Below are 22532 nucleotides of genomic sequence, written 5' to 3' on the forward strand. Positions count from 1 at the left end.
GTCATGCAATAAAATGCAAATTAATTACTTAAAAATCATACAATGTGATTTTCTGGATTTTTTTTTTAGATTCCGTCTCTCACAGTTGAAGTGTACCTATGATTAAAATTACAGACCTCTACATGCTTTGTAAGTAGGAAAACCTGCAAAATCGGCAGTGTATCAAATACTTGTTCTCCCCACTGTATATGTCAACAATCTACACAAAATACTCTGTAATGTCAAAGTGGAAGAATTTTTGAAAACATTTTTTAAAGATTAATAGAAATGAATTAAATGACTCAAATATAGCTGTTGCATACAGTGGCTTGCGTACAGTGGCTTGCGAAAGTATTCACCCCTCTTAGTATTTTTCCTATTTTGTTGCCTTACAACCTGGAATTATTGGCCACTCAGGAACATTCACTGTCTTCTTGGTAAGCAACTCCAGCGTAAATTTGGCATTGTGATTTTGGTTATTGTCCTGCTGAATGGTGAATTCCTTTCCGAGTGTCTGGTGTAAAGCAGACTGACGTCGCTTTTCCTCGAGAATTTTGTCTATGTTTAACACCATCCGTTTCCTTTTATCCTAAAAGACTCCCCAGTATTTGCAGATGTCAAGCAAACCCATACCATGATGCAGCCACCACCATCCTTTAAAATAAGGAGGCATTTACTCAGTGATGTGTTGTGTTGGATTGTCCCCAAACATAAAGCTTCGCATTTAGGCCAAAAAGTGTATTCCTTTTTTTTTTCAGTATTACTTTAGTGTCTTGTTTCATGCAAGATGCATGTTTTGAAATATTTGTATTCTGTAAATTTGTATTATTCCTTTCACTCTGTCGTAAGTCATTATTGTGGAGTCATTACAATGTTGTTGATCCATCCTCAGTTTTCTTCCATCACAGCCATTGAATCACCAATGGCCTCATGGTAACATCCCTGAGCAGTTTCATTCCTGTCCTGTTGCTCAGTTCAGAAGGATGACTATACGTTTGATGTGTCTGTGTGGTTTAATACATAATCCACAGCATTATTATTAACTTGAACATGCTTAAAGATATAGTCAATGTCTGATTTGTTATTGTTACATATCTACCAATCACTGCCCTTATTTAGGAGGCTTTCGAAAAGCTCCCTGGTCTTTGTAGTTGAATCTGTGCTTGAAGTGAAATACTTGACTGAGGGACCTTACATATGTTGTATGTATGGGGGACGGAACGGTTAGTTATAGAAAAAATCATGTCAACCCTTATATTATTTCCCACAGAGTGAGTCCATGTAACTTATTATATGATTTAAACCAAATGTTACTCCTGAACTAATTTAGGCTTATTTGAACAAAGTGGCTGAATACTTATGCATTGACTATATTTTAGGTATCAAATTTATATTCATATAAAAAAAATAAAAAAAATGCATTTTTCTTCCACTTTGACATTATAGAGTATTTTGAGTAGATTGTTGACCCAAAAAAATCACAATTAAATCCATTTTAATCCCACTTTGTAACAATAAAATGTGAAGAAATCCAAGGGGTCTGAATACTTTTGCAAGGCACTAAATATGTTTAAGATACAGTTTGTATGTACTGTTATACATACTCTGAAATGACTGGGTGGTATTCTGAACGCCACTTTACCAGATAAAACCAGATATCCTATATCTCTCTGATCTGAGAGCCACTGACCGGGACTTGTTGACTTCCATTAAGCGGGGAACAGGGACGGCAGCGAACAGGTTGTTGCTGGCGTTGATGGGGCATGGTGAAGGTGACAGGAAAGATGGCCTTAGAGTGAGGGGGTTCTGGGGTAGAGGTGGAGGTACAGGGCTGTCAGTCTGAGATGAGACAGGGCTGTCGGTCATCCTGACCTCTGACCTCCTGCCTGCCCTGGAAGGCTCATGCTTAGGCTCCTTTCCACGCCTGCCTTATTCAGTGTCCTAAAACAAATAGCAGTCCATGTTCAATATGGTTGACTGGTATGGATCTTGTACAACCATTTCTATAGCGCAGTATATAGCCTTTGACTTGTATTTACATAGTTGCTATGCCCCTTTATTGCACATACAGATGGTAAAATGCTCTTGGTAAGAATATGCTAAATGACTAAGGGTCCATGTAGTTTATACCTTTACTGACTTTCTGTTACATGAGAATGGGACTACTGCTCCCTACTCCTCTGGTGCCTCCCACAAGCCACTATGGATCCTGTGCAAGCTGTTGACCTTGGTATCTTTCAATATCAACACCTGTATCTTTGGTATGAATCTGGAGCAGGAACCAGCAGTCATTCAGGTAAATGGCACTTCATCATGACATTATTACAACTACTTCACAGTATCTCATAAATGTTAAACAATTTCAAGGAAGGTTCAAGGCTAGACACACAAGACAAATCAACATGTGTGTGGCCAGATTATGACACTGTGACAATATAGTACCACATTCCCATTATTCTACAATGTAGAAAATAGTCAAAATAAAGAAAAAACATTGAATGAGTAGGTGTGTCCAAACTTTTGACTGGTACTGTATGTAAATGTAACCGATGTGAAATGGCTAACTAGGTAGCGGTGGTGCGCGCTAGCAGCCTTTCAGTCGGTGACGTCACTTGCTCTGAAACCTTGAAGTAGTGGTTCCCCTTGCTCTGCAAGGGCCGCGGCTTTTGTGGAGCGAAGGGTAACGATGCTTCATGGGCGACTGTTGTTGATGTGTGCAGAGGGTCCCTGGTTCGCGCCCGGGTCGGGGCGAGGGGACGGACGTAAAGTTAAAACTGTTACATTGGTGCCGTGACCCAGATCACTGGTTGCTGCGGAAAAGGAGGAGGTCGAAAGGGGGGTGAATGTAACCGATGTGAAATGGCTAGCTAGGTAGCGGTGGTGTGCGCTAGCAGCCTTTCAGTCGGTGACATCACTTGCTCTGAAACCTTGAAGTAGTGGTTCCCCTTGCTCTGCAAGGGCCGCGGCTTTTGTGGAGCGATGGGTAACGATACTTCGTGGGTGACTGTTGTTGATGTGTATAGAGGGTCCCTGGTTCGCGAGGGGACGAACGTAAAGTTAAAACTGTTACATAAGCAGCTCAAAATGTAGGTCAAACGTCTCTCTCCCCTCTCTCACTGGCTAATTGCTTCTCCAAGTACACTCGACATGCAAGGTTGCCCTGACTCACCTTTCAGGGAACCCATCTTTGAAGAAGTATCGGTGAATGAGCAACATGGAGCACGTAGCCCTGTCAGCAGGATCGATCTGTAGGCATGTCTGAAAAAAAGGAGACTGTCAATGTGAAAGTAAACAACCAATGCAAACCAAATTGTTAGGCCCAGGAGTTTTTCCAGACCTTGTGACCCATCATGGAAAATCCCGTTTTTCCTGGTGACGTAGTCAGGAAAAAACTCCTGTCCCACTCCATACACATTCTTGACTATCTCTCTGCAGACTTACATCCACTATTTCAGCAACTAAGGGGTGGAGTTTGTAGTACTTCTTCCTGGGGTCCCTGAGGAGCTGCACCTAGGAGAGGCTGGCCAAGGTAAAGATAGGGTTCTGGAAGTACAGGTCCTGCTGATGGCGAGTCAAAGGCCCGATCAAGACAAAACACGCAATTGTGTGTCAATTTACTGCACACAGTTTTACTGTACACACACTTTAATGACAGTCAATAGGTGAACTGAAAGCAGCCATTACATAACAGATAATAGAAGGGGAGCCATCCCGAGGTCCTCTCATTCCTCAAATAGTTGTACAGTACATCAATTATCCATGTAATCCAATTATGACCATCACACAGTCAGGAGTAAAACAACACCCCTATAATGAGATAGTAGCTGTACAATCACATAGCTTCCCTTCTGATTAGCACTGATAGACAGTACATGGCACTGGTTACATCCCCTGCACTCAGCGTGGTGGCAGCCATCACAGCACTATGGAGTGTAATGAATCATTAGGGTGACACACAGAGTGTTGTAAATAGCTTTTTTAGTCTGCTGGGAGGATGAGTTCTGTCCACAGACAGCTGATGGAGGCGAGAAGATGGTCTCTCAGCCTCTTCACATCCCTACCTACCTGCCACTGTGGCTATTGACTTCCATCTTCACTGACACTCTGCCATTAGCTCCCTCCAGAGAGCCACTCTCAGCGGAGACAGAGAGGAACACACTGGGGCTGATTAGAGAGTCAAATAGCCTTAGTATCCCGTTCCATCACAGAGATTTAATAAACCACAGATTGAACCTGATAAAAGACTAATATGGAGGGGACCACTTCTCTCTCTCTCACAGTAATAGGCCTGTGTATCTACACCAAGTTAGTTATCCTAATGAAAGCACKGAAGGAAAAAACAACAACAGCAATGTTCTCTTGATGCCCTCTATTTAGCTTGCGTTTATGTCCAGGGCCAAAATGTCAAAAGGATCATTGGGCTTTTCCTTGTGTAGGCATGGGTAAAAGACTGAATGCCACAGTTGAGTTCAGCATTGGTTTGTTTGTCGCTGCTGGCCAGGGATTGAATCAAGTTTATTTATAGAGTGAAGCCAATTGTCCCTCTCTGCCCCCTTGATAAGCCACAAAGCCACATATGATGTAAATCTGTTAAGCATCATGAGAATAACTAATTCATTGGGGAGCCAGGGAAAAATGAGGATGCGTCCCAAATGGCACCTTTTTCTCTAGTGCACTACATTTGACCAGAATGGGGAAAAGAGAATAGGGTGCCATTTGGGACGCACKAGTACACTACTTTTTTGTCTCTGTGTGACCTACTTTTCAACAATGGTGAAATCCTAGCAGGCTTGTTGCCCTATTGATATCGGAAAAGCTTTTGGTTATCTGTGCTCCCTTGGAAGAATGGACAACAGTTTGATTAAGCCAGTGTATAGTCAGTTATTTGAAATACATCCACAACATTAGAGGCATCAGATGTTATCAAGTCCACATTTCCAAACATCGATGCCCACACATTTACATTTTAGTAATTTAGCAGACAATCTTTTTCAGATTAATTTACATCATAAAGCTAGAATCCTTAAACCAAGAAAACCAAAAGCTGATTTACCAAGCTAACTCAGTAAGTCAGAGACCAAAGGAATTTCCAGTTTGCCATCCCTTAACCCATTCCTATACGCTTACTATCTATAGTGCCCCTTGACAATAGTATCTTCTGGCCAGTGGAGTTTTGTTTTAAGTCCCTTGACACACCTTCTGAAAGATAAAATGCATGGCTTGCATTACGGTTTTGGAAATATAAGTTATACTTCATAACAGTGAGAAATCAGAAAAAAACGGAAATTTAAATTACTACACAAATTTATAGGMTTAGGGGTTTTTACATGTTACAGCGCTTGTTTACTGAAAACAAAGTGGAATATCTGTGTTAATGATCTATCATCGTCTCTTAACACCTTTGTGTAAACGCACGAAGGACGCCATACATGTGTTATCGAAGAATACTGTTGGCTGCAACTGCGTTAAAACAGTGTACAGTAAGTGTATATTTAGCATTTGTACTATTATTTTGATGTSATATGAAAGTAAAGGGCTTTATGTTTCTATAACCAGACCACAATTGAAAATCGATTGAAGTTTACATGGAATATTTGGCTGTTTTGGCTTCCAGAGCCAATTTGCCTCTGAACAGAACATGTAAGGTCCATGGACTATAAGGAGTAACATAGGCTCCTTTGTCCATTATTGGGATAGACATCCCTGATACCTGGTGTGACAACTCATATGTCTAAAGGTTAGAATACTAACCAAGTTAAGGTGTCGTATAAATTGCATGCAGTGTTCACGTTTTGGAAAAAGTGTGTTAATTTGATAACATTTACACCACGCATCGAGAAAGTGCACTGTTCCAATCGAATGTCCTTGCGGTTTCCCCCCTGTGGAGGTACATGACGTCACTGTAGTTGTGTCGAGGAGAATAGAAAAGCACAGACGAAAGATTTACCCTTTAATAACACCGATTCGATAGATTTTTATGACCAAAGTATACGTTTTTACGCMTTGAATCATGTCTACTCCCGCTAGAAGACGACTTATGAGAGATTTCAAAAGGTAATGAAGAGTTTTAGCTCTGCGTTTTTTTGTATTTAGCTAGCTAACTACAGTAAATATAGCTTGCTGGAAGCTAGCTAGCCACTTGCTCTAGTTAGCTAACAGTACCGTTAATTTGAGGCGTGTACAGTGCAGAGTTGGCTGTAGCTAGCTATCATTGAGTCAGTCATTAATATAATACCTAGCCACGTTGTACTGTCTGGTACTTAGCTAGCTAGAGTAAGATGTAACAATGTTACTTCAGTTAGCCAACATGCTAGAGCCACACAGATGTGCTACTAGCCAGTTAACTTGTTTTTATTCATCAACATGTGTAACTAGCTAGCTAAATATACTTGTCAGCCACTGCATTTAGCTAGCTATCTAAGTTAAAGGAGTAGTTACCAATTTTACAACTTGATGTTATATGGTTCCTCACCCTGAAAGTAGTTTATGGGCCAGGATAAACTTTAGTCCATGATTTCGTTATTTAATAAATGCCATTACAAACTTCAGTTAACTTTGGCCACCACTAACTGAAATACTGAATCCTAGGAGTCGAGTCCAAGCTGAATCTTGACACTCAGAAATGTCCGTCGACACCGGGAGTCGACTCTCCACGTATGTGTTCATTGTTGTTAATAACAGTTGGAAAAATGGCAGAGAACGGCAAGCGACAGCAGCGAAGTCCTGTATWGCAATACTTTGACAAGGAAATACAAACTTTGCGAGGTCGAATTGAGGTACAGGTTCAATGCTTAACCATCTGAAAGGGACACCGTGAGACCCAAGCCGTTGCTGGCACCGTCGCAGGTGAATTGTGAATTCACATTGAATTTTTGCTATCGTTTTAAACGGAAAACATCATTTTTTTTTTAAATGGCAGTTTTAAACTTTAAGAATTTTATAATTTGTCACATTTCTATTCCTACTCTACCTGGCTTCCTCTGCCATCAACTGTCCTTGTGTGTAAAATAGACCAATGGAGCATTTCTTGATAAGCATTGTGGCTTTGGTAAATGCTTAGTTTAATTCAGTCTCACACAACACCTATTGTTAGACATACATTGTTCATAAGATATTTTATTAGTTAGTCTATTTGTAGTCTACGTCACACAGCAAGTATCTGGTTGGCAACATCAAGATTTCCTTACAGAGAACTGTAAGCTATAAAAACAAAGAGTCGTACACTCCATCTATATAACCTTCCAGTCACTTATTGGTTAAAAAACCACCAATGTTTCAGCATCACTGTGCCTTCTTCAGGGTAATGTCATGAATGATTCAACCAGGTTATGTAGACAAACAGTGCAATTAGTAGATTGTTTGTTTACATAACCTGGTTCAAGCATTCATGACATTACCCTGAAGAAGGCACAGTGATGCCGAAACAAACGTTGGTGTTTTTTACCAAACAAATTACTTGGAGGTTATACATATGGAGTGTGCAACTCTTTGTTTTTATAGCTTACAGTTTATTCGCAGTTAGTCAGAACCTCTACGCTAAATAATGTTCTCTGGGTGTGCGCCAGCTCATGCTTTTTATTGGATTTGCAGGGAACAGTGACATGATTCAAATGGGACTCACAATTGGTAACAGCACCATGTAGTAGCCTTTCCGTTGACACGGGATTACAGTAAATTGGGTCAGTGGTGTTCTCTGTAGAGACTTGTAGTTGGATCTACAAAAACAGTCTCACCTGGTGCGTGAAGGTACGCTGTTAAAGTTCGTTTTTATTTATTTATTGCGGTGCGCTTTGGAACGGTACTGCTGGATTTTGAGTTACCAGAGAACACTGTGGTTTGGAGATAATACGCGGCAAGGAGGACCGATATTTAAGGTTGTAATAATGCCATTATGGTTTGGGTTGTTTTGTATGTTGAAGCCCACAATGGACTCTGGATTCTAGAATGATTGTCATGCATGGCTGTTGTTTTGCTAACAAGCAARAACACTTCTTTCAGTTTAATAGGATGCACACTTGTCGTCTTGTTTGCTCCAAAAATATTTTAGATGTTTAGAAAACCAGTCGTCGGGCCAGGGTTTAGGTTTCATTCATTCATTCCTCTCGGTTTTTCTGTCCTCAGACTTCAAGAAGACCCCCCAACTGGTGTGAGTGGTGCTCCATCAGAGAATAACATCATGATGTGGAATGCTGTTATTTTTGGGTGAGTGTTCTAAAGCCACCCTTGTTATTGTGCCAGTGTCATCATCCTGGCATGGGCATCAGGACCATACGGATTAGGTGGATATGGGCAAATTGAGCTGTGGTTTTAGGCTACAGTCAGAGTGGGAGCCAGAGGTGTGTGTTGGCTGGGGGTTAGTTTAGATGGTGACATGTAATTGTTGAACTGTGGAGGCTATTTGCCACATACATTTATTTTGTTAATGAGAATATTTGTATCTGAAACCTGGAATGTATTGCATAGTTATACTCGTTATTTGTATTTATTAGGATCCTTGGGGTCCAAACAGGATTAAAACAACCATCACAACGTAACAGCCACATCATACATTAGTTAAACTTCTTTGTAATGCAATGTGCTATTTAATAGTCTGTATCAAAATTCTATTTGTTATACGGAGGGTGTAAAGGGCATCTCCTGGTGAACAAAAGTGAGAGCAGGCGTTGATCATATCAATCAAAATAATTTCAATTTATTACAATAATTCAGGAGCATCTCCAGAGCAGAAGCTAAGACAAATGTCTAATTTGCCTTCTTTAAAGGGATACTTTGGGATTTTGGCAATGAGGCCCTTAATCTGACTCTGGGGAAGTAGATAAACTCATGGATACTGTTTTTTTTTGTCTCTGTGTGCAGTATGAAGGAAGTCCTTATATTCTAATATCACAGCACCAATGTTCTCTAAACAACAGCTGGGGGGGGCATAAAAAAAAATCTCTGCCTTTTTTTGTTGGGTGCTCCTTTTAACCTCAAATTAGTCCTTTTGGAAGTTTTTCTTGGTAAGCCATTCTCAACAGCCAGAGAGGCTTGTTCAAAGTCACAACAAAAGACAGTCTGACGTCAATCACTATCAACAAATATGAGTTTAATACATAACATACAGCATCAAGTATGATTTTAATAAACAAGCAAAGTGTCAATACAGGATTAAGATTGAATCCTACTACACTGGCTCTGACACTTGTCGGGTGTGGCAGGGCTTGAAAACTATTACGGACTACAAAGGGGAAACAGACGTGAGCTGCCCAGTGACGTGAGCCTACCAGACGAGCTAAATGCCTTATATGCTCGCTTCGAGGCAAGCAACACTGAAGCATGCACGAGAGCACCAGCTGTTCTGGATGACTGTGTGATAACGCTCTCGGTAGCCGATGTGAACAAAACCTTTAAACAGGTCAACATTCACAAAGCCGCTGGGCTAGACGGATTACCAGGACGTGTACACAAAGCATGCGCGGACCAACTGTCAAGTGTCTTCACTGACATTTTCAACCTCTCCCTGACTGAGTCTGTAATACCTGCATGTTTCAAGTAGACCACCATAGTACCTGTGCCCAAGGAAGCGAAGGTAACCTGCTTAATTGATTACCGCCCCGTGGCACTCGCGTCAATAGCCATGAAATGCTTTGAAAGGCTGGTCATGGCTCACATCAACAGCATCCTCTTGAAAACCCTAGACCCACTCCAATTCGCATTCCACCCCAACAGATCCGCAGGTGACGCAATCTCAATCGCACTCCACACTGCCCTTTCTCACCTTGACAAAAGGAACACCTATGTGAGAATGCTGTTCATTGACTACAGCTCAGCATTCAACACCATAGTGCCCACGAAGCTCATAACTAAGCTAAGGATTCTGGGACTAAACACCTCCCTCTACAACTGGATCCTGGACTTCCTGACGGGCCGCCTCCAGGTGGTAAGAGTAGGCAACAACACGCTGCCACACTGATCCTTAACACTGGGGCCCCTCAGGGGTGTGTACGTTGTTCCCTCCTGTATGCCCTGTTCACCCACGACTGCATGGCCAAACACGACTGCCAACACTATCATTAAGTTTGCTGATGACACAAAAGTGGTAGGCCTGATCACTGACAACGATGAGATGGCCTATAGGGAGGAGGTCAGAGAATTGMCAGTGTGGTGCCAGGACAACAACCTCTCCCTCAATGTGAGCAAGACTAAGAAGCTGATTGTGGACTACAGGAAAAGGCGGGCCGAACAGGCCCCCATTAACATCGACGGGGCTGTAGTGGAGCGGGTCGAGAGATTCAAGTAGAGGTCGGCTGATTTTAATTAGGGCCGAAGTTTTCATAACAATTGGTAATTGGCATTTTTGGACGCTGATTATGGCCGATTACATCGCAATCCACGAGGAGACTGCGTGGCAGGCTGACCACCTGTTACGAGAGTGCAGCAAGGAGCCAAGGTAAGTTGCTAGCTAGCATTAAACTTATCTTTWWWAAAAAACAATCAAATTTAACATAATCACTAGTTAAKWACACATGGTTGATGATATTACTAGTTTAACTAGCTTGTCCTGCGTTGCATATTATCAATGCGGTGCCAGTTCATTTATCATCYAATCACAGCCTACTTCGCCAAATGGGTGATGATTTAACAAAAGCGCATTRGTGAAAAAAGCACATTCGTTGCACCAATGAACATAACCATAAACATCAATGCCTTTCTTAAAATCAATACACAAGTTTATATTTTTTAACCTGCATATTTAGTTAGTTTAGAAATTCATTGTCGGTTCTCTTGCATTCAGTGCAAGCAGAGTCAGGGCATATGCAACAGTTTGGGCCGCCTGGCTTGTTGCGAACTGTGTGAAGACCATTTCTTCCTAACAAAGACCGTAATTAATTTGCCAGAATGTTACATGATTATGTCATAACATTGAAGGTTGTGCAATGTAACAGCAATATTTAMACTTAGGGTTGCCACCCGTTCGATAAAATACTTAACGGTTCCTTATTTCACTCAAATAAACGTTTTGTTTTCAAAATGATTGTTTCTGGATTTGACCATATTAATGACCTAAGGCTCGTATTTCCGTGTGTTTATTATAATTAAGTCTATGATTTGATAGAGCAGTCTGACAGAGGTGGTAGGCAGCAGCAGGATCGTAAGCATTTATTCAAACAGCACTTTCCTGCGTTTGCTAGCAGCTCTCTATAGTGCCTATAAGAACATCCAATAGTCAAAGGTATATGAAATACAAATGGTATAGAGAGAAATAGTCCAATAATTCCTATAATAACTACAACCTAAAATTTCTTAACTGGGAATATTGAAGACTCATGTTTAAAGGAACCACCAGCTTTCATATGTTCTCATGTTCTGAGTGAGGAACTTAAACGTTATCTTTTTTACATGGCACATATTGCACTTTTACTTTCTTCTCCAACACTTTGTTTTTGCATTATTTAAACCAAATTGAACATGTTTCATTATTTATTTGAGGCTAAATTGATTATATTAAGTTAAAATAAGTGTTCATTCAGTATTGTTGTAATTGTCATTGTTACAAATATATAAATAAGAATCAGCCAATTTTAATCAGTATCAGCTTTTTTTGGTCCTCCAATAATCGATATCGGTGTTGAAAAATCATAATCTGTCGAACTCTAGTTTTAAGTTCCTTGGTGTCCACATCACCAACGGACTATCATGGTCCTAACATACCAAGACAGTCGTGAAGAGGYCACGACAAAACCTTTTCCCCCTCAGGAGACTGAAAAGATTTGGCATGGGTCCTCATATCCTCAAAAGTTTCTACAGCTGCACCATCGAGAGCATCCTGACCGGTTGCATCACCGCCTGGTATGGCAACTGCTTGGCATCTGACCGTAAGGCGCTACAGAGGGTAGTGCGTCTGGGCCAKGCTTCCTGCCATCCAGMACCTACAGTTGAAYTTTACATACACTTAGGTTGGAGTCCTTAAAACTAGTTTTTCAACCACTCCACAAATTTCTTGATAGCAAACTATAGTTTTGGCAAGTCGGTTAGGACATCCACTTCGTGTATGACACAAGTAATTTTTCCAACAATTGTTTACAGACAATATTTCACTTATAATTCACTGTATCACAATTCCAGTGGGTCAGAAGTTTACATACACTAATTTGACTGTGCCTTTCAACAGCTTGGAAAATTCCAGAAAATGATGTCATGGCTTTAGAAGCTTCTGATAGGCTAATAGACTTATTTGAGTCAATTGGAGGTGTACCTGTGGATGTATTTCAAGGCCTACCTTTCAACTCAATGCCTCTTTGCTTGACATCATGGGAAAATCAAAAGAAATCAGCCAAGACCTCAGAAAAAAAATTGTAGACCTCCACAAGTCTGGTTCATCCTTGGGAGCAATTTCCAAACGCCTGAAGGTACCACATTCATCTGTACAAACAATAGTATGCAAGTATAAACACCATGGGACCATGCAGCCGTCATAKCGCTCAGGAAGGAGACGCGWTCTGTCTCCTAGAGATGAACGTACTTTGGTGCGAAAAGTGCAAATCAATCCCAMAACAACAGCAAAGGACGTTGTAAAGYTGCTYGAGGAAACAGGTACAAAAGTATCTATATCCACAGTAAAACGAGTCCTATATCGACATAACAAGAAAGGCCTCTCAGCAAGGAAGAAGCCACTGCTCCAAAACCGCCATAAAAAAGCCAGACTACGGTTTGCAACTGCACATGGGGACAAAGATCGTACGTTTTGGGAGACGTGACCTCCGGTCTGATGAAACAAAAATAGAACTGTTTGGCCATAATGACCATTATGTTTGGAGGAAAAAGGCGGAGACTTGGAAGCCAAAGAACACTATCCCAACTGTGAAGCACAGGGGTGGCAGCATTATGTTGTGGGGGTGCTTTGCTGCAGGAGGGACTGGTGCGCTTCACAAAATAGATGGCATCATGAGGATTGAAAATTATATGGATATATTGAAGCAACATTTCAAGACATCAGTCAGGAAGTTAAAGCTTGGTCGCAAATGTGTCTTCCAAATGGACAATGACCCCAAGCATACTTCCAACGTTGTGGCAAAATGGCTTAAGGACAACAAAGTCAAGGTATTGGAGTGGCCATCACAAAGCCCTGACCTCAATCCTATAGAAAATTTGTGGGCAGAACTGAAAAAGCGTGTGAGAACAAGGAGGCCTACAAACCTGACTGTTACACCAGCTCTGTCATGAGGAATGGGCCAAAATTCACCCAACTTATTGTGAGAAGCTTGTGGAAGGCTACCCAAAACATTTGACCCAAGTTAAACAATTTAAAGGCAATGCTACCAAATACTAATTGAGTGCATGTAAACTTCTGACCCACTGGGAGTGTGATGAAAGAAATAAAAGCTGAAATAAAGCATTCTCTCTACTATTATTCTGACATTTCACATTCTTAAAATAAAATGTTGATCCTAACTGACCTAAGAAAGGGAATTTTTACTGGGATTAAATATCAGGAATTGTGAAAAACTGAGTTTAAATGTATTTGGCTAAGGTGTATGTAAACTTACCACTTCAACTGTATATAATAGGCGTGTCAGAGGAAAGCCCATAAAATTGTCGGAGACTCCAGTCACCCAAGTTATAGACTTTTTTCTGCTACCGCACGGCAAGCGGTACCGGAGCGCCAAGTCTAGGGCCAAAAGTCTCAACAGCTTTTACACCCAAACCATAAGACTGCTGAACAATTCATAAAATCGCCACCGGACAATTTACTTTGGGGGTCCCCTTTTGTACACTGCTGCTACTCGCTGTTTGTTTGTTACTTACACATAGTCACTTCGCCCCCACCTACATGTACAGATTACCTCAACTAACCTGTACCCCTGCGCACTGACTCGGTACCGGTGCCCCCTGTATATAGGCTCTTTATTCTTATTGTGTTACTTTTTATTTTAGTCTACTTGGTAAATAATTTCTTCTTCTTGAACTGCACTGTTGGTTAAGGGCTTGTAAGTAAGCATTTCACGGTAAAGTCTACACTTGTTGTATTTGGCACATGTGACATATAAAGTTCGATTTAATACATAACATACAGCATCAAGTATGCATAGTGACCATTAACCCTTGACACAAATGTTTCACAAATAGAACACTTGAAATCATGTGTATTACATAAAGGGGAAACATAAATATGCTAAGCTTTGTGTTAAATAAAGTTAATTTCATTTAAGAGTAATTATCTTAAATATTCCCCATTACAGAGGGAGTGATATTGTGGCAATATGTTTGTTTTGTTTGTCGGGGTCTAATTACTAGATATGAGCTTGTTACAGTACAAGTAATTGTTCCTCTCTTTATTTGCAGMCCTGTGGGTACACCATTTGAAGATGGTAAGATAAAAAAACCATCTCATTCAGTTTGAGTTAGCTTACAGTAATGTAAATCATCAGTTTATCATAACACTACTGTAACCCATGAACTGGTTGAAAACAATGAACTTGGCTTTTTTATTTTTTCCAGTCATGCTAGCCAAGAGCAAAGACAGTCTTGGTATTCTAAAGTGTGATCAATTTGAACAGGTGCATGACTCCGCTGCCTTTAATTATGCTGTGTGGAATCTGGAGAAGGTGCTGAGTCAGCCTTCATATTCAGGCTTATATTAGTCATGTGACAGACTGTTAGCTGTGGGGTGGACCACTTTTCTTTCTCCCCTCCATAAAGGATTAGTTTGATTAATGAGGAACGGATGTTTCTTTTAAGTAACACTAATTGTCTCTCTCTCTCTGCAGGAACTTTTAAGCTTGTGATAGAATTTTCAGAAGAGTACCCTAACAAGCCACCCACGGTTCGATTTATCTCCAAAATGTTTCACCCAAATGGTAAGAGAGTCCCCTATGTACACATTCGAGATGTCCTAAATACTTAGGTCACGTTATTGATGGGAAAGTGAACTTGGTATGAACTGTTCAGAATTTAGCTCTTCCAGTGAGTAAGCTATTCTGTGTCATGTGATTGTGTATACATCTTTCTTTGAAATTAAAACAATCCTTTTGATCTTGTAGTCTATGCAGATGGAAGTATATGTTTAGACATCCTTCAGAATCGTTGGAGCCCCACATATGATGTTTCGTCCATTTTGACGTCTATCCAGGTAGGTTTGTAATCCTCTCCTCCATCAGTCTGACATCATGAGACTACTTTGTCTGTGTGCATTTTACAAATGTAACACAGGTTCTTTATGTAGTGTACTTAATTTCTGTTTTGCAGTATGTTCTGTATAACCTTTGTTGTAATGTAGCATTGTGTTATTTCTGCTCCTGGATATACTGTACGTAAGACTCTGACACCTCACTAAAAGTGTAGGGTCGAAGAACTACACGCGTTCATAGCGGTACATTCAATCACAATTTATTTTTCTTTGTGTTCACAGTCCCTGTTGGATGAGCCGAATCCTAACAGTCCAGCCAACAGCCAGGCTGCACAGCTTTATCAAGAAAACAAGCGGGAGTACGAGAAGAGAGTTTCTGCCATCGTGGAGCAGAGCTGGGTAGACTCCTAACACATCTCCCCCCCACCCCCTCATCACTCCTATCAAATGCTTCTATCGGTCATTTACCTCATCAAGAAAATAAGTCGACATCAGAAGAACTTAAGTGCCACCAGAAAGAGAAAGTAGGGACTTTTACTTGCTTGCCAACACATTTGAAGAAAATCAATCTGATACTTCTGTTCTTGTTCCAATTTTTTATTGCATGATGTGAAATAAGTTATTGCTAACAGAATTTGTAATATATATTTTTTTGTTGGATTGATGCTGTTATTGTTTAGTTTCTACAGAATAGTTTATTTTTTAACGTCTCGGTTTAAACCATTTGAGAGTATTTTGTCATATCGGCAAATTAGTAGAAATCCATAAAACATGACGACTTGGTTAAAATAATGTATTTTCTGGGAAATGCTACAGTTTGTCGTGTAGCATAAATGTAAGATCAATTGACCAGCTATAAGGCAGACATATTCTTTTGCACCCATCCTGGCAGTAGTTTCAAATTACCGCCCTGAATGGAGTCAGTACTATTGATTAGTGATCAAGGTAACTGGTATCCTGCATGTCGATATTTTTTTAAACATTTAAAAAAAATTTTTTTTTAAATAAATTACCTAAGTCACAAACACACACTTCTCATGTCATGTGTTAATTGTATCAACTTTAAGTACAGTGGCACTTGTAATAAGAGGATAATTTGTCTCATCTAGGAAAATGGACAGATGGTAGGTTGACTCCAACAAAAATCCTACTGTTTGGAGCTGTAATTGAACAACACATCTGCTAAGCCTTTTTTCCACATTTTGTTACGTTACAGCCTTATTCTACAATTTAAAAAATATATATATATTCCATCAATGCCCCATAATGACAAAGCGAAAACAGGTTTTTAGACATTTTAGCAAATCTATTTTAAAAAATACCTATTTACATAAGTAGTTCAGACCCTTTGCTATGAGACTCGTAATTGAGCTCAGGTGCATCCTGTTTCCATTGCTCATCCTTGAGATGTTTCTACTACTTGATTGGAGTCCGGCTGTGGTAAATTCAATTGATTGGACATGATTTGGAAAGGCACCTGTCTGTYTAAGGTCCCACAGTTGACAGTGCATGTACGAGCAAAAACCAAGCCATGAGGTCAAAGGAATTATCCATAGAGCTCTGAGACGGGATTGTGTCGAGGCACAGATCTGGGGGAAGGGTACCAAAACATTTATGCAGCATTGAAGGTCCCCAAGAACATAATGGCCTTGTTTGGAACCACCAATACTCTTCCTAGAGTATAAACTGAGCAATTGGGGGAGAAGAGCCTTGGTCAGGGAGGTGACCAACAACCCGATGGTCACTCTGACAGAGCTCCAGAGTTCCTCTGTTGAGATGGTAAAATCTTCCAGAAGGACAACAATCTCTGCAGCACTCCACCAATCAGCCCYTTATGGTAAAGTGGCCAGCTGGAAGCCACTCAGTAAAAGGCACATGACAACTCGCTTGGAGTTTGCCAAAAGCCACCTAAAGGACTCTCAGACCATGAAAAACAAGATTCTCTGGGCTGATGAAACCAAGATTATGTGGCCTGAATGCCAAGCGTCACATCTGGAGGAAACCTGGCACCATCACGCTGTGGGGATGTTTTTCAGTGGCAGGGACTGGGAGACTAGTCAGGATCGAGGCAAAGATGAACGAAGCAAAGTAGAGAGAGATCCTTGATGAAAAGCTGCTTCCGAGTGCTCAGGACCTCAGACTGGGGGCGAAGGTTCACCTTCCAAAAGGACAATGACCCTAAGCACACAGCCAAGACAACGCAGGAGTGGCTTCAGGACAAGTCTCTGAATGTCCTCGAGTGGCCCAGCAAGAGACGGGACTTGATCCCGATCTGACATCTCTTGGGAGACCTGAAAATAGCTGTGCAGCGATGTTCCCCATCCACCCTGACAGAGCTTGAGGATCTGTATCACCAAATACAGCTGTGCCAAGTAGAGGTCGACCGATTATGATTTTAACGCCGATACCGATTATTGGAGGGCCAAAAAAAACCGATACCGATTAATCGGTATATTTAAAAATATATACTTCTGTGTATTGATTTTAAGAAAGGCATTGATGTTTATGGTTAGGTACACGTTGGAGCAACCTAGAAGAAAAAGAAACGCACACCTATTTAGGCAAGGTGCTGGCTAGCGGAGTAGAAAACTTGAAAATAAAGGAGAGCCGCACACTTTAGGAGCTCAGATGCAAAAATTGAATTACCAACGTTTCAGGGTATAATCACAAACACTGCGGGATGACTCGTTTTATATAGTGTCAAAAGACACACAGAGCAACGACAGTCCTTTTTCGCGAATGTGCACCGCATCGATTATATGCAACGCAGGACACGCTAGATAAACTAGTAATATCATCAACCATGCGTAGTTATAACTAGTGATTATGATTGATTGATTTTTATAAGATAAGTTTAATGCTAGCTAGCAACTTACCTTGGCTTCTTACTGCATTTGCGTAACAGGCAGGCTCCTCGTAAGGCAGGTGGTTAAAGCGTTGGACGAGTTAACCGTAAGGTTGCAAGATTGAATCCCTGAGCTGACAAGGTAAAAATCTGCCGTCCTGCCCCTGAACAATGCAGTTAACCCACCGTTCCTAGGCCGTAATTGAAAATAAGAATGTGTTCTTAACTGACTTGCCTAGTTAAATAAAGGTGTAAAAAAAAACTGCAAAATCGGCTTCCAAAAATACAGATTTCCGATTTGTTATGAAAACTTGAAATCGGCCGACCTCTAGTGCCAAGCTTGTTGTTTCATACCCAAGACGACTCGAGTTTGTTGAAGCACCTTTGGCAGCGATTACAAAGTACTGAGTAAAGTGTCTGAATACTTGTAAATGTTTTTTGTTTTTTTCACATATAAATTTGCAAAAAAGTCAAATCTGTTTTTGTTTTCCCCCCCTCAATCTACACACAACACCCCAATAATGACAAAGCAATGTGGAAAAGGTCAAGGGGTCTGATTACTTTCCGAATGCACTGTAATAACGAGTACACTGTCCATATCCAACATTATTATGGAAGTCATTTTTCATATTTACTAGGGTAAATAACATCTGCTGAAAATGTGTATGTGATAACATTTGATTTGCTATATATATATTTTTTACAGGATGGGTCATAGTGGCAAGTGGTTTATTTAACCTTATATGGAGAAGGGATATGTTATACATTTTTGTGAATTCACTGAAAATGTGTACTCATATGCTGTGTAAACAAAATAAAACATTTTTCAGACTTTGTGATGATTTTGATTTCAGCTCAATTTTCTTATGTGAAGAGTGCAGCTGTGGCATGTATAATTGTTTTGTCTTTGATAGTATTATGGACTAGGGTAAATAAACCTCATCTGCTGCAACCTCGATGGGCAGTACCAGGCAACTAGGGGAGACTCTCATTTGGGAAAAAGACAGTCCTCTGTGACCCGGAAACCGATAAGTGGTTGAAGAGTGTTAAGTTAGTAGGTAAACGGAGGAGTGTCCTCGCCTCCCCCTGAGAAACCACGAGTATCCTACCTGAGTCCTTCGCGGAAGAATTTTAAGATCTGTCCACCCCTTTGAATGAGCGGTTTTCTCGAAGGAGAAAAGCATGCACACATTTTAAAAAACGATACCCTACTTATCCTTTTATCTATAAAATGTATTGCACAACTATACTGAACAAACATATAAACACAACACGCAACAATTTCAAAGATCTTACTGAGTTAGTTCATATGAGGAAATCAGTCAATGAAATTAATTCATTAGGCCCTAATCTATGGATTTCACATGACTGGGAATACAGATGTTGATCAGATACCTTAAAAATGGGCCTCAGGATCTCGTCACGGTATTTCTGTGCATTCAAATTGCCATCAATAAAATGCAATTGTGTTTGTCTGTAGCTTACATCTGCACATACCATAACCCCACTGTCACCATGGGACACTCTGTTCCCAACGTTGACATAAGCAAACCGCTCGTCTACACAACGCCATACATGCTGTCGGCCATCTGCCCGTATCAGTTGAAACCGGGATTCATCCGTGAAGAGCACACTTCTCCAGCATGCCAGTGGTCATCGAAGGTGAGCATTTGCCCACTGAAGTCGGTTACGACGCCAAACGGCTGTCAGGCCCTGACAAGCACACAGATGAGCTTCCCTGAGATGGTTTCTGACAGTTAGTGCAGAAATATTTTGTGCAAACCCACAGTTTCATCAGCTGTCCGGGTGGCTAGTCTCAGACGATCATGCAGGTGAAGAAGCTGGATGTGGAGGTCCTGGGCTGGCATGTTTACACATGGTCTGCGGTTGTGAGGCTGGTTGGACATACTGCCAAATGATCTAAAACGACATTGGAGGCAGCTTATGGTAGAGAAATTAACATTCAACTCTCAGGTAACAGCTCTGGTGGACATTCCAGCAGTCAGCATGTCAGTTTGCACGCTCCCTCAAAACTTGAGACATCTGTGGCATTGTGTGACAAAACTGCACATTTTGGCCTTTTATTGTCCCCAGCACAAGATGTACCTATATAATGATCATGCTGTATAATCAGCTTCTTGATATGCCACACCTGTTAGGTGGATGAATTATCTTGGCAAAGGAGAAATGTTCACTAACAGGGATGTAAACAAGTTTGAGAGAAATAAGCGGTTTGTGCGTATGGAACATTTCTGGGATTTTTTATTTCAGCTCATAAAACATGGGACCAACACTTTACATGTTGCGTTTATATTTTAGTAGTAGAGCAGACTGGTCTGGATCATCCCTGGCAGGCAGGGGGCAGTGTTTCCCTTACTGCTCAGTGAGCAAGCACCATATACCAGCATAGACTTCAGAAAGCACATTGGAGCAGAAGATCTGAGGTTCTGAGGAGGCAAGGCATGGAATCAAGGATAGTTCACTCTGGGATAATTAGGGAGAACTGAGGAATGTGTGAAGACCACGTGGAAAGCCCTTTTCTGTACCCCTCCCTTGATTTGAATGTGAGGTACACGGCTCTCAGGAGATTATGTAAAAATCGTAACTCATCATATGGCATATTTCTGGCCTTACAATGTTTATTCTTGCAACATGTTCTCACTCATGGTATTCAGATAATGGCCATTGTCAAGTACATCAGATATTGAAGCAGGCCAATCAACTACAATTATTTTAATGTATAAAATGTTTCAAAAGTTATTGCTTATGTTACGTTTGTTGTAATACCTAATTAAAAAACAATAAGCTTGCATGTTAAGAAAACAACATTTAAAAATCATATGCATCTGGAAAAAGGAAAGTTGGACAGTAAGGTAATCCATCCATAACAGACCAGGTCCTCCAATCATCGTTTCTGAAGGAGGGAGAGAGAGAATGGTTATTGTGGTGTGTCCTAACAGTGTTACCTTGCCTCTGTGTATGTGATCACTTACCTGAATGAAGTGGATAGGAGAAAGTGATATGTTGGAAGGACTAGTCTAAGACAAGACAAAAAGATGAGAAATTATTTTGGTATGAAATAGAATTTACCTGGTTTTTCATTATCTCATCTCTGGTTTTGAAAACAGGGGCATCCTCCACCACAATTCCTTCAGCCATTTCCTTCATTTTCTCCAGGAGGTCTGGACTGTATCTGAGAGAGCATGCAGAAACAGAAGTTGCATGCCATACATTAGTTACATGATGGTATGCTAGAAGGTATTTTAGCTAAATAACAACTCAAGTACCGGTAGTCAATGCACGTGAAGTGTATTATTGTTTACTCACCGACAGCCAAGAAACACGTTGTTGGCCCATACCATGGACAATGCTAGCAGCTGGTCAATGTGTGGTTCTTCAAAGTCGTTTATATTTCTAAATAGGAATTCCCTCCTGGCCTTCCAGTGTTTTTCACTCTCTGAGATGCCACGATATGTATCTACAAGCGTGGCCAAATGCCTGTTTTGTTCAATGAATTCCTCGATTTCCATCTCGGCCATTTCGACTAGTAACCCACGCTTCCGTATTACAAAATGCGTCTTGCAGAGAGGAAGGCAGGAAGCTCGTGCGAAAGTCCCAGCAAAGACAGTACAGTATGAAGATCAGCTAAAACTTGTTTTTATTTTTTATTATTATTAAACAGTAACATGCAAAACACAAAAACCAGAACAGCCAGAGGGATTACACAGAGAAATAATATAGACATGTAGCGATTATTWTTTWTTTTTTACATTTTGTTTTGTATACGTTTTAATGATTCTAAATAGTTTTCCAAATCAGATTAAATAAAAAAAATGTATAGGCCTTTTTCTTCATAAATGTTGGTTTGTGTATGAGAATGTTTCCTAATAAAATAAATAGATTTATGACATACTGGAGTTCAATTGTGGAATCAGTGTAGTGAACTAATATGTCAAACTTTCAAAATTTCAATGGTGGTATGCCTTTTGTTGCCAAGATATATTTTTTACATAATTCCAGAACACCRCACTATGTAAACAATTACACAATAAGTGTTCAATAGATTCATTCACTTGTAACATCAGGTATATATTGGTCAGCATAGCTTGTGTGAAGTGAGCTAAGCATGGCTCCAGTTCACATCAAATGATGAAGCCTAAGAAAATATAGCATTTATAGAATTTATATATATATATATATATATAGAATTTCTGTAGAAAGTATACCTTATTAAACAATTATTGAATTTATTATCTAGTAAACCTATGCCATTCACCTAAATATCGCTTGCAATAGGAGATGTCACAAAATATGCATTATTCTGAAGTAAATATTTTATCCCACTAGGTATAGCTTTTATAACAGTGTCATATTCCTTGCTTGAAACCTCAAAGTTGTATTTTTCCATAAATTCTCTCCGTGTAAATAGATTCCCACTAATACTAACTAATTGGCTGACAAGGATAATGTTTTTCGAGAACCAGTTACGGTAAAATAACATCTTGTTTCTATCGAATATCGACCCATTATTCCATATAAAACATTTATGAGGTGAAAAGTTGTGTTTATACAGCAATGCCCAGCACGTCAAAGCCTGCTTGT

The 22532-nt window shown here is 40.4% G+C and overlaps 1 protein-coding gene across 4 annotated transcripts; it reads left to right on the forward strand.

The window, feature by feature from the left end:
* The first annotated feature begins 5853 nt into the window (after positions 1–5853).
* Positions 5854–20802, forward strand: LOC111981901 (ubiquitin-conjugating enzyme E2 B). 4 transcript variants are annotated; one of them, XM_070449286.1, is made up of 7 exons: positions 5854–6033; positions 6568–6633; positions 8101–8181; positions 14302–14327; positions 14727–14816; positions 15000–15088; positions 15368–20802. In XM_070449286.1, the coding sequence occupies exons 2-7, from the start codon at positions 6602–6604 to the stop codon at positions 15494–15496; spliced, it is 447 nt and encodes a 148-aa protein (XP_070305387.1). In that variant the 5' UTR covers positions 5854–6033; positions 6568–6601; the 3' UTR covers positions 15497–20802. The 4 variants fall into 4 exon arrangements, with proteins under 4 accessions (XP_070305387.1, XP_023869159.1, XP_070305388.1 ...); XM_024013391.3 differs by lacking the exon at positions 6568–6633; XM_070449288.1 differs by lacking the exons at positions 5854–6033; positions 6568–6633 and adding an exon at positions 6672–6825.
* Positions 20803–22532: the final 1730 nt, after the last annotated feature.

This window comes from Salvelinus sp. IW2-2015, linkage group LG20 (genome assembly GCF_002910315.2).
Source record: "Salvelinus sp. IW2-2015 linkage group LG20, ASM291031v2, whole genome shotgun sequence".
In the NCBI taxonomy this organism is placed as follows: domain Eukaryota; kingdom Metazoa; phylum Chordata; class Actinopteri; order Salmoniformes; family Salmonidae; genus Salvelinus; species Salvelinus sp. IW2-2015.